Here is a 13333-nt window from a genome sequence, read left to right on the forward strand (position 1 = left end):
AATGACCTGCTCCCTTATTTTAACAGGCACTCAGAGGGCAGTGAATAAGCAAGGTTAGAAACAGAAGCCATTTAAAACAATTACTATGTCTTTCCTCTTTTCTTTTTTCTTTTAATTGATGTGCATCAATGCATTATGGGTTTATGCCCATTTCACACATTTAGTTTTGTATATCTCATGTTATTGTCGTAAATGCCAAAGAAAACATTGACCTTGAAGACCATTAATATTTAGGATAATATATTGATGATTCTCAGTTCATTGACCTTTCCTTTGATTCTGCGTGTTTGGGGGTTTTTTTAAAATTTCTCTGAGATTATTTCCATTTTAATCCCATCCCTACACAGTGATTAGATACTACTGTAAGTGTCAGCTGTGTGATAGAAACTGCAAGTACACTGCTGAAAACATTAGGATGAAATTCACAGTATTGAGGAAGGCAGTGTCACAGATATATTGACCACGGCTGGTTGTCACCCTTGTAAATCATTGTCCTTGTGCCTGTCCAGGTCAGGGTTTCTTTGGAGAGGGTGGCATTGGCTGGAGAAGTTATCTGCACACCTGGTTTTAGTGATGCAGGGGTCCCACACCCTTCTCAAGAGGAAATGAGGGGCCAGGAGCTGATAGGCTGAAGCAGATGTTGCACTGTGACCACAGTCAGTTACCTGTACCTGATTCCACTTCTCTCAAATAGGATTTAACTACTCTCAATTTGCTTACATGGAGTCAGTGTAAATGCTAACAGGAGTTTATTTTACAAGATCTATTATGATCTACTCATGCTAGGATAAGTTTTTCTCATTATATCTTACAGTGCTTCTTTTTAGAATTCATGTCAGCAAAGTGCAAATATATAGCTTGTCCTGTATGGAAAGGACTTACAGAAAGAAGTTAATAATTACTAAAATACTGTGATACTTCTTTGTCAGCAGGATGTGTAGAAAGTTAGCATTTTAATCTTTGTTTTAATTGTTATCTCACCAACAGTGCAAAACCAAATTTTAATAATTTCAAAAGAAAAAAATGAAAAGGTTTCAGGATCCTTCTTATTTTACCATAATATTTTATGATGTGGTGGTTTGAGTTATTCTTCCAAATTTTAGTAAATTAGTTTTCACTAAAGTGCTTTACTTTCTCAGAACAATGCAGTTATGTCAGTTTTGCTAGAGATCAAAAATATTCCTAGTAGTTTAATATCAAAAGCCTTTGAATTTGGGACAGTAATTTATAATAGTTTTGGAACAATACCAAATTAAATCTCAGCCTAGTGATTTTTTTCCAGGGGGAGACAAGTTCAAAAGATTTTAAAGTCGAAAAGCCTGTTCCTCAGGCTACAAGAAACAAAAGAATGTGGACATTCTTGGTGAATTGAAGTAAAAGCTTCGGGATTTATATCCCAACTAGTTTTATACAGTCTACAGTCAGTGATGTAGTCTGTATTTTTATGTCTTATTTTTTAATGGAGTAACCTCAGAAATTGTTATTTTGGCTGGGAAAAGCAACAGCTGGGACAGGTCACAGAGGAAAATGTTTTTCCAACACTAGCACACTGCATTCTGCAATTATACCATTGAAAAATTGGGAACTTCTATCAATCTGTAGTCCCCTGAGCACTGAATGAGTATGTATAAACTTCTGTGATTAATTTGTGTGTGTAAGTGTAGAGATTATGTGAATTTCAGTTATTAATTTTAATTAAATGGCCTCTTGGAAAACATGTAAGTATATATTAGAAGATATTTTCTAAGGGGAGGAATTGTTACAAAACCCAACAAATCCCCCCAAAACCAAAATCCAATCCACACCCTCAAGCACCTTTAAAAGAAAGGGGAAAAAAAAAAAAAAAAACAAGGGGGGAAAAAAAGCAAGTTTCCAACTGTGGCATTTTAAAGTAATTTGCAAACAATAAAATACTAAAACCAAGAACTCTATTTTGATTTTTGATTGCAGCTCAACCAGTATCTGTTTGGTAATGGACCTTTTTTCTGAGGTATTTTTAATGTCATAATTTATGTCTTTCAAAAAACAACATAAAATATAGGAGTGTATGTAAAGTTGACCATTATATAAGTACATGAGCACACAAATACAAGTATTCATTCAGTCAAAGATTAAAGCTTAAATTATAGGCTTGAGTTATGGAATATTTTAAGTTTGAGAAGAATTTAAAGTTGGATAAAAAAAATTTGGAAACCCCTACATATTTATTTTATAGCCAATATGGTTCACTTTCACCCGTCAGAAGAAAGAACAAATTATATGATTATTTTCTCCTCTGATAAAAATATTTTTTTCATTCCAATGGAAGAAATGTCATATCAGAAAGCATTCATGTCTTTCTAATGATTTTTTATTGTCTTCCTCTAAATATTGCTTAAGAATATATATTATATAATATGTATACTTTATATAAATTATATATTATATATATTATATGTATTACAGCATATAATATTTTAATGTAAAACTTTAAACTTTGGATTTTTAATTGATGACCTATTTTATAGTCAGATGTAGTAGCAAATACAGTTTAGTTCACCTGATTTATTTACTTTGACATTTGTATAGGTCAGCAGAATAACAACCACTTCCTACTATCTTTTAGATTAAGAAAATATCCTTGACTGTAGGATGAAACTATATAATTGTAGAGAAATGGGTGCTAAACCTTTTGATATTATGTATTGCAATATGACTATAACAGTGTTTCCAAATAAGTGGAAAAGCTTGGCATTAAGTTAATACTAATAGTCTCTCTCTATTCAATATGATTTGAGGCCATGCCAAATTTCTCATTAAATTCATACTATCACACTGAACTATAAAACTAATATAAATTTTTACAGTGAATAAAGCTCAGAGAACTTAATCTGAGCAAACTCTGAAAAAAAACAAACCTGTTTAGAATTCAGGTAAGAAAGATTATATTTATTTTCTAAAATATCTCTGTAAAATTAAGTATTTCTTTTCAAATTATATTATATAAAGCATTTTAATCCAGATAGATTGGTACTACAAAGCATTAATTATATAACATCATCACTTCCTTTCACCATGCCTGGTGGCCAATGAGCCTGACATTCCTTGGACAAAAAGAATGAACTTAGGTGTAGGATCAAGGATTGTTCAACAGGTGAATGAACCTTCACATCCTGTGGTTGAGAATGCAAGATCTCAGAGGATTGACTCTGTGCAACCAGGATCACCTCTGCTGAAAGGCAGAGAAATATCTGCACAGATGTGACTGCAAAATACACTCCCATTAGCATTGCAATGGTAATTGTTCTAAACCAGTTAGGCAGTGACATAGATTCTGGTATTTATTTTCTCAGTGACAGCTACATGGCTGAAGTACTATTAATTGCTCCCAATCCTTCTTAAACACTAGTCAGTCATGTGTTGCCATTGTCCAGGGACATGAGACAGCAGTACCATGTTCTGGAAGAAGATCTGGACTGGTGTGGCGAGGTTTACATCAGTGGAAATTATTGCCTCTGACTGAAACACTAGTGACAAATAGTGTTTATTGCCACTCTGAGTTTGAAAACACAGACCCAAACCTAGAGAAATGTGTGACTATCAGCCCCTTCCAGAAGAGGCTGAACTGAAAGATGAGGATAGAAGATATCTTCTGAGTGCTTGGCTTTACCTGTCCAGCACAGCACCTGTCTCCCTGGGATTAAATTGCCATCACCCCCCTATTTCAGCCAGGCACTGGAAGCTCAAAATGACAGCACCATCCTGGTCTGACAATAGAGTAGGACTGTGTATCATCTGCGTGTCCATGACACCACAGCCCAAATTATTTCATTATCTCCTCAGTGGCCTCATATACATGTTGAAAGGAGAGATGACAGGATGAAACCTTGTGGAATCCTGCCTGAAAGAGAGCCCTCGGGGCTGATGAGCAATTGCCCTATGCCATCCTCTGGGATTTCTCTGAGAGGAAAGAGTGGAACCACACAAGTGCAATCCCTTCTGCCCCAGCCTAGGTCCACAGGTGAGTCAGAAAAACATCATGGTCAATGTGATGGCCAGAAAGGCTGCTGGCAGAGCAAAACAAAACCACTTTGAAAAAAACTTTCTGCACTAGTAGAAGTTCCCCATCAACCACAGGAAGAAGGGTAGCTATCAGGCTGGAAACAAGGAAAATAATTTCAGAAGACTTTAAATGAACTCAAGTATTGCTTTCTTGGAAGTCTCTGTCATCCACCAGAGTGCCTTTTGTTCAGTTAAGAAATAAATTTTAGAATTTGAGAGTGGATGAATTGTTTTTGGTGGGGTTTATTTTGTTTGTTTTATATGGGTTTAATTTTACACCATTTGATAATTTATTTAAGGCAAGCTGGAATTTTACTGTCCCTCTGGGAGACAATCACAATAAACAGGAGAAGTGGCCTGCAGTGAGGTCCTGCATGTCATCTAAGTTCATCTCACAACTCTAAAGCTCATAGAGCACTTCAGCCTACAGAAAAATGTTTCTGTGTTGTTTTTTTATAGGAAGGGTCAGTCCCATCAGACTTTTGTTGATCCTCTCTGTCAAATAGCTACAAAAGTCTTTGAGACAGCCAGCATTCAGGTACAGGGTAAAGCACCTCATGCTTCATCAAGCTGTCTGAAACTACTCTTCTGGTGGTGACTTTGTTGATACTACAGTGAGCACAAAACCTTATCTGTGGAATTAAAATTTTCACTCTGCTTGGTATTAGTGTCTTCATTTGAGTGGGTACTGAGATTTCTGTATCATACAAGAGACATATTTTGGTCTGAAAGTAACTTCCTGAAACAGTTGTTTGTTCTATTTCTATCAAAACCCCAAACAATTGCTTAATCTAAAACCGAGAATATACTGGTGATATGTTCAGGCAATTGGTGTGAATTTAGTCTGATGTGTACTTATGCATTATACTTGCTATGGGTTGAAACTGTACTGCATCAGAAAAGTCGGTGGCAAAATATTTTTCATGTAACTATATTATGCATATATAGGTATGTATGCACATATATATGTGCAACCTTTGATCTACAGTCATGCTTAAGAATGAGTATATAACCAAACAACCTAAAACTCTGATCATTACAAGTGCACATCAACTTTGAAATGCTTGTACTCCAGCTACCATGATATATGATTTCACTTTTTCTGAGGTCGTTTTCTCTTTAAATGTTCATCTCTTTGTGATCCCAAGCTAATGTTTTGATAGGATTTGTTTTTCTGTCTAGAGGGTTTATGATTGACAGGTTTTCCATACACATATTTAAAGTCCCTGAAGGAGTGGCATAGGAATCAGAAACTGATTAGGAGGGAGAGTCAGAGTAGGACTGTGCATTCATTCTCAGCTAACTTCAAGAGAAAAAACATTTGCATAGGTATGTCCTTCTAGATGTTAGAACAGTGACCCATAACACAAGACAATACAGGGATTGCTGCTGTTACTGCTTTAAGATAATTAAACAACTCTTCAAATAATTTATGACAGACAAGACTGGAGGTAATGAACTTCTCTGTAAATCTTAAATCCTTCTATTGAATGTTGACAGTCAGCTTTATATTATCTGTGTCAAAAAAGAAAAAAAAATATAAACCAGAGATTGGAGATTTTTTTATTAAAAGCACACTGACTGTTAATCACTTAGATCAGAATGTTTAGAGTGGTGCAGAGTGCTGTTCTCTCTTCCTGCTGCTCTTTTTAGGCTGTTAAAAGAAAAATCTACTGTGATAGTCTTATAAAATGCTACTATGATTTCTAAATACCTTTCTATAATTCCCATACAGCAAAATAATGAAAACAGTGTAAGTATTATCTGCCTTTCATATTAAAACACATGGGCAAAAATACTTTTTTTTTTTTTTTTTTCCTCATGCAGTAAAGCCATGCACAAGCTTTCTACTCAATTTGTAAGCAGTGGTAACATTTTGCAAAATTCTCATTTTGATTCTCTATGACTTGTGAGTTGTCGGCTGTGGCAAAGAACATCAGAGATTATTTGTCTTAAGGAGATGAACTTTTTTCAAAATTCTTCTGTGTTAGAAGGCTAACTCCAGTTCTGATTATTAGTATATATAATAATATATATATATATATTATAATATATATGTAATTATCTTTTGTAAGCTTTTTATTTTGTAATGTTTTATTATGATGTGCTACAACAAAACAGATGCACTTATGTGCACTATAATTTAGAGAGCAGTGTGCTATCCTTAAATTGTTCTAGCATTTGATTATATCTATGACTTAAAGGAAGCATTTACTTTCTGGTAGTATTTAAGAAGACAACTTATGATTTTGTAAGGGTTAGTGAAAAATCGATAATAACTGATGTTCTTGTACCATGCCTGCAATGTGGAAGGTAAGTTGGGAGCAAGAGGTTATTTTCTTTGAATTAAGTGGAGAGTCTTGTAATATATACTAAAGTGTTCAATTCCATGATGGACAACAGTTTTGAAATGTAGCCTTTCAGATCTGTAAACATTTCTCTGTTTTCCCCTAGCAATTGAATTCAGGATCAAGACATTGGATTATCTTTTTTAATATCATATCTGAAAACATATTTTATAAAAAAGTATGCTAGAGGTGCTGCTTGTTTTCATGTCTTATTATTCCAAGAATTGTATCCTAACAGTGAAAGAAGACAAAGTTTAATGGTATAGAAAATGGAAACTACAGTGATTGGAAATGAAATTAGACAAAAAAAAAATTAATTTCAATTTAAAAAAGTAAACCATAAATCCTTTCTAAAATGTATTGAATATGAATTTTTTAATATGTGTGACAACTCTTCCTTATATTTCTCAGATAAAATCCAAAGAACAAAAGATACGGATCATAAACTCTTACATAGCCTTGAAATAATATTTTTAGAATACATGACTATTTCAGTGAGTGAAATTTGAAACAAGTGAACAAAAAAGAGAAAATATGTAACAATACTCTTAATCAGAAAAAATATTTTTAGTACTGTATGTGCATACAAGATCCGACAAACAATTTAAAAAATAATTGGAAAACATAGAATGGAAGAATATTTTATATAAAATAGCTCTCTCAAAGTTGTGGTATCTGCTTTATTAAGAATGTCAGTCATTCAAACATTTATCTTTCAATGAGTTTTCACACCCAGGTATGAAAAAATTCTCAGATAAAATGTGTCGGCAAGTTTCTTGAGATCTCATTTTCAGGGTGTTTCAGAATGTTCACGTATCTTCTCACCTGTTGGATGTTGGTTGTAATCTATCTCCTACTAATATTACCTAAAATTTATACTCTTTGCAGATTTTTGCAAAGATTTTGGTGGATTGATTTGTCTTGAAAAGGATTTGCTCTAATTTGACACTCTTCTTAGATGTCTTGGCAAAAGAACAGATAAGGGACACAGTCTTGGAAGTTTTCACAGCTAATCCATAATTTTAAAATTTAGAAGGATTTTGTTCCTCAGAATGTTTTAGCTAGGCCTTTAATTCCAGAGGTGAGAGCTGTGTAATGGCTACAAGTGGTGTAGTGCTGAGTTGCACATCTTAATGGATTCCCTATGGAATTCCTGAGTTATATGCTAGGTCCTTCACATAGTGGAAATGCCAAGATCTTCACACCTTAGCAATTTAGCCTGTAAGACATTAGGAAATACTAATTAAATCTTGCCCTTTTAAAATATTTCCGGGTTCATTTCAATTTTGTAACCATAATGACAGTTTTGACGTTAAGCAAACACATTTTATTAGAAAAAAAGGGAAAGTCTAAGAGAATTGAATATTTTCTTTTAAAGTACAGCAGGATAAGGAGATACAGTTTTCTATTTTCTATACAATGCTCAGCAAAAATACCTTATGCATTAAGATCTGACATATTATATTTAGACCATTCAATTAGGAATTTTAGCCACCTTGTTCACACAAAGAAAGCTGTCTTAGATGTTGACTCAATGCACATTGCAGAGCTCACTTCTGCCAGAAATGCCAAACTTTTGCCTCTGAAGGACACATACTTGACTCTAAACCAGAGAAATATACCTTCTTTTCCTTTGGACTCACAACTTATACTTTTCTTAGTTGTATGTGGTAAAATAATTTCTATTGTAAGTTGAGTAGGCATTGTTCTTTGTTTAAAACTCAGCAGAACAAAGAAATGCTTCAAAGGAAGTGTATCACACTCAGAGCAAGATTACCCTTTCCTTCACTTCCCACCTGCCCGTTTCCTTATTCATGCAAAGGATTAGGGAAGAGGGCATTTGCTCAGGATTTGTTGGATTCATGTTCAGTCCTAACTCCTGATTAAGACAACTCATGTTTGTGTTCTTCAGCATGAAACAGAATTTTATGTAAAATTATTGAATTTATTAGTGAAACAGGAACTGCTTCTGAAGCCCCTCCTCTGCTGCTGCGTGCTCTCATCCCTAATATACAGAAAAACTCATGTTTTCCCTGTCTCCCTTTCTCTCTCCATGCCTCTGTTAACTGCTACCATGCCAAGTGGAACAGGATCAGTAGGCAGCAGCTGCAAGTGACTTTACCTTGGAATGGACTGATGCCTGTAGGTTATAGCTGTTTACTGACACACAAGCTTAAATCTCTCTGGCAGAAGATGCCATTATATTGACACTCTTAAATGTGACTCAAGTTCAGCTCTAATGCTCCAGCTGATGACTGGCTGCACCGAAGAAAAGGGTATCTGCCACAAATTCTTCTTTAGCAGTTGTCACATTTTTTAAGGAGCTTGATTTGTCAGGTCCTTTCAGAGGCTACCTTTTGGATTGATAACCACACATGGAGAACTGGAATGTGGATTCTAATGGGACCCATGACTAAGCCAAGCACCAGTGTGTTTCACAGAATTTCTAGTATTGCCAAATGACAAAGCTGCAAAATTTAATGGGGAAAGCTGGGTGCCTTACTGCTTAGACTGCTTTCAGCCCTGGAGGTTGGAAGCTGAATGCAGAATTTTATGAATACTGTTTCAATCTAGGTTCCACTAAGTAGGGTGAGATGCTTAAATATTTTCTGGATCTAATCTATAGGCTTCAGGTTTGTATGAAAAATGAAGATATAACACTTCAGATAACACTCCAATAAAGCAGGGGATTTATTTCAAAGCCAAATGAGACAATTATATATTGACTACCACTAATGAAACAAAAACAACAAGTGGTCATGAGATAGTTATAGTAATTTTAGATGCTTTGACTATTTTGGTTCTTGTTCAATAGGTTGTTTGTTTTTTTTCATTGTTCATTTGCCTTTTTTTCCTGATCATCTCCCTGGACTTGAGATTAATTATTAAGAGAGGAAAATGCAAAGGGTTAGATCTCACCTCAAATTTTCTTTGGCTGAAAGCAATTGTCAAAAGCTTGGCTTAACATCTCAGCTTCTGGGGTATGTTATTTATTTAGTACATTTCTCCATTAGCTGGAAAAATTTAAGTTAAAGTATGATGCAGAGCCCAAAAGTGAGACTTTTTTCGTTACTACCATATGTCATTTGATATTCCAATTCTCACACTGAGAGAAAGCTTATTGTTCAGCACAGTGTTAGCAGTTGAAAATTCAGTCAGACTGAGACAATAGAGAGATATTAATTTGCTTTTCAAATTGCTTGCACTACAAACTGGAAAGAGGGCTTTGAGGATTTGATGGAAACATGTTGATGAACTTTTCTTAATAATAAACTTTTCATAAAGACCAAAAAATCTGAATTGCTGGTTTGATTTTTTTTTTCCCAAACATGTACTCCATAAATGATAAACAGTAATGGGAAAAATGTTTATTTACAGACGATATTGCAAATAATGGAGTAACTATCAGTTTTCAGTAATGGATCTGGATTTTAGCAGTATTTAAACATTAATTCAGGTAAACTTCCTACACTAAAACTTAATGTTTTGTTGAAGAACTTTTACTTAAGTCTCATAGAAATACAATTATTATTTTGAAATATGACTAAGGAGATTCTACTGAATGTTACTGAACGCCTACATGTTACATTCAGATATTTACTGTAAAGCTAACTTGTTGACAGAAAAACTGCCTGAAGAAGTTTTATATAATATATGCATCCAGACTCTGTACCTGCCAGAAAAACAATTGTACAGGCAAGGTGATTTACACACTGAGTCATCACAGTTTGATAAGTAATTTTAATTATTATGTGATGCATATAATGAGGCCAGCAATTTGTTTGGCGCTTCAGACTGGGACAAAGCAAAGACTGACAAGGCTGTGCAAGTACAATGAATCTAAACATTGCAGTTACTAATTTCTTACAGCTGTTTTCTTTTCTTGTTCCTCTATTTCCCTCTGTAGAGGTCCTTCTGTAGTGCCATGGTAGAGGAGCTAAGGATGTCTCTGAAGTGTCAGCGTCGATTAAAACACAAGCCACAGGCCCCTGTTATTGTGAAAACAGAAGAAGTTATCAACATGCACACGTTTAACGACAGAAGGTTGCCAGGTAAAGAAACCATGGCATAGAGCTGGGAAGCCAAATACCCCAAGCACAAACTGTCGTCTTTTTTCCAAACAACCTTGCGAGAATGTTTCCTGTGGAAATATGCAACAAGTGCAAAATAAAATGAGTTACCTCATGCCGCTGTGTCTATGAACTAGAGACTCTGTGATCTCAGCAGTTGCAATGGCCAGACTCGAATCACAAGCATCATGGATCAACCAAGTTATGCAGGGTTACACTGTTTGTCATGGGTTTCCATCATTCTGAATGAATGAAAGAATGTTCCATGTGAGTTTTGTGGCTGGTTTCAAATGCAGTCTCAGTGAGAAGTTGCAGGTTCCCTTTGAAGTTCAACGGTTGCCAGAAAAGGGAGAATAAGCGCCCAAGATGATACAAACCACAGAAGGAGTCTAGTAGAAGTAATGTCTCAGAACTGTAGTGGAACAAGAAACTATATGTTCTTCTGAACTTCCCAGCACAGAAAAGTTGGTAACTGCTGGTAGACTGAAACTACCGTCTGGACAAGGCGATATGATCTTCCTGGATGGAAGAAATGTTAAAAGTAAGGAAATATGAATCCCATGAATAGAAGAATAAATATGAGGATGTTCACCTGCTTTTGTTTTTTTGGACTGTTTGTTACGCTGAACTAAGTAAATAAATAATAATTACCAAAAAAAAAAAAAAAAAAAAAAAAAAAAGGAATTTAGCTGGGTTGGAACTTTGATCTAAAAAAACGACAAAAATATATTTCCAGAATTTGGACCCAATTTTTAGATGAATGAAAGTTTCCTTAGTACAAAGGAATGTATCTTACAACCTTTAGATATAAGCAATTAATTTTGTTTTCTATAGTTGTGAAAAGAGGGAGGGGGTGGGATGCAGTATATTTCACACATAGAGGGTTTACATTTTAGCCTGAATGGGTTTTGAAACACTTGTTCCTGCTACTAATTGAACTCAATGGAGCCTGTGCAATTCTCACTAATGTTGGAAGAGGGATGGGTCACCTAAAAGAAGTGAATGTCAAGAACTTAAAGGAGGACTGCATTTTTCAATACAGTCACAGTACAAAATGAGCAAAATTCTTGAGCAGTTTTTTTTTTTTTCCAAAAAAAAAAAAAAAATGTTCAGGTTTATTTGTGGAAATGCAAGATTTCTATGAAAATAGTTTTTGTATGGAAATTTTTGTAATACTTTTTATCAACAAAATAAGAACATGTGTTTCTGTCAGGGGTGTGATGCCAAGCATGAGTGGTAGTGCGTGCGCACCACCAACGTTTGGTGAAAACTATTTTTATCATGAAAAAGGAATCTTAGAAGAGACATATTTTCAAGTTATATAATATAAAAAAATAGGTGCACTACCACCACTGCTTACCATGCTACACCCCTGGTTTCCACTAAGCTGATAACATGCTGTCATGAACAATTGTGTGTAAATGGTAAAAGACACAGACCTCTTGACCACATTGTGATAGAAGTTAATATGCACTCAGTTTGCTGTTTGAATTCAATGCACAAAATTAAAAAAAAAAAAAAAAAGCATTAAATTTATGTCAGTTTTAGTTGGTTTGGTTTTGCTGTGTGATTTGAGCAACGTATGTGCAGTACTTTGTGTCAGTACTGGTACTTAGCTTCAGCTTAGTGCCCTATCCTGATGATTCTTGCCACTAAATTTGTGACAAGAGAGTTTGCTGGGATATCTGACAGAAGCCATTACAGCACTTTGTGATAATATTTGCAGGATTTGGCTCTTAGCTGCTTCAAAGCTAACTTATATGTCCTGACTGTGGTGAGTTCCTGGACATAACGTTTTGAAATACTGCCCTACAGATGCTGAATCTCGCACCTCTGTCTACTGTAAATTTATTTGTATCTCAACAAGAAATGTATAGTATGGACTCTGTAGGAATGTTAAGTCAACCAAAAAAGATTATGAAAATAGTCTTTACATAGAAAAACATTTAATTTGTCTTTAATCCCCAAAAAACATTAAAATCCACCCCCCACCAAAACATTGGAATAATCATAGATAATAGGTCATTGGTGAGTAAAGAAATTGGTTATTTATTCAGTCTTAATTTAATCCTATTATCATCTTTATGGCACAGAAATATAAGAGATATAACCCAAACTGTAGAAATTATATCATGGAATTTGGGGGGAAATGGGAGGTTTGTGTCTACTACCCAGTTATCATATATCTTCATAGAGATTGAGCTGGCCATTTCCATGTGAGCAGGGACTGAGAAAGCAAATTCTCTTATATTTGTGAGTTTCATCCCCATTTATGTGATAACAAAAAACAGGTTATCTTTGTCTGAAGTATAAAGAAGATAAAAACACTTTAAGCAATTTTTCTGGAAATGAGTAAACTTACATAATTTATATTTAAGTTAATTCTTTAAAACACAAAGGGGAGAAGAGTAACTGTCATAACACAATGAAAACTCCTAATTATGATGACTTGGAATGGAAAAAATTGGCTATTGCATTTGATCGATGATTTACAATAAAATTTGTAAAATCATGTAATAAAATGCTGTATTATATTCAAACACATTGTTCTTTTCTCCATTGAGGATGGTGAAATAAGCAGGATTTCATTCTCACCTTGATGCACAAGACAAATTCTCATTATGTGAGCCAAAGTAAGAGAGAATGCAGAATATATCCCAAATATTTCACTGGGTCAAAGTTCCCCAAGGAACAAAATTTCTATCACAGAGGTAGAGTGGCTTAATTAAGATTTTGGTCAGAATTTCAGAATTCCATTATTGAGAGAAATATGCAAAGTAACTGGAGATTTGTATCAAAGATCAAGACTAAAATGAACAGCTCCACGGATTCATAGTAGGATAACATTTTATTTTCAGCAATCATACTCTAAGT

At 34.6% G+C, this 13333-nt stretch overlaps 1 protein-coding gene across 2 annotated transcripts in view; it reads left to right on the forward strand.

Annotated features, from left to right (window-relative positions):
* The window catches only part of GRIK2 (glutamate ionotropic receptor kainate type subunit 2), a 356624-nt gene extending 343728 nt beyond the window's left edge, over positions 1-12896 (forward strand). For both annotated transcript variants that reach the window (XM_056488408.1, XM_056488407.1), the window contains one exon: positions 10297-12896. In XM_056488408.1, coding sequence (XP_056344383.1) covers positions 10297-10461 — 165 coding nt within the window. In that variant the 3' untranslated portion in view covers positions 10462-12896. The remainder of the gene's footprint in view (positions 1-10296) is intronic.
* Positions 12897-13333: the final 437 nt, after the last annotated feature.

The sequence above is a fragment of the Oenanthe melanoleuca genome, chromosome 3, assembly GCF_029582105.1.
Source record: "Oenanthe melanoleuca isolate GR-GAL-2019-014 chromosome 3, OMel1.0, whole genome shotgun sequence".
In the NCBI taxonomy this organism is placed as follows: domain Eukaryota; kingdom Metazoa; phylum Chordata; class Aves; order Passeriformes; family Muscicapidae; genus Oenanthe; species Oenanthe melanoleuca.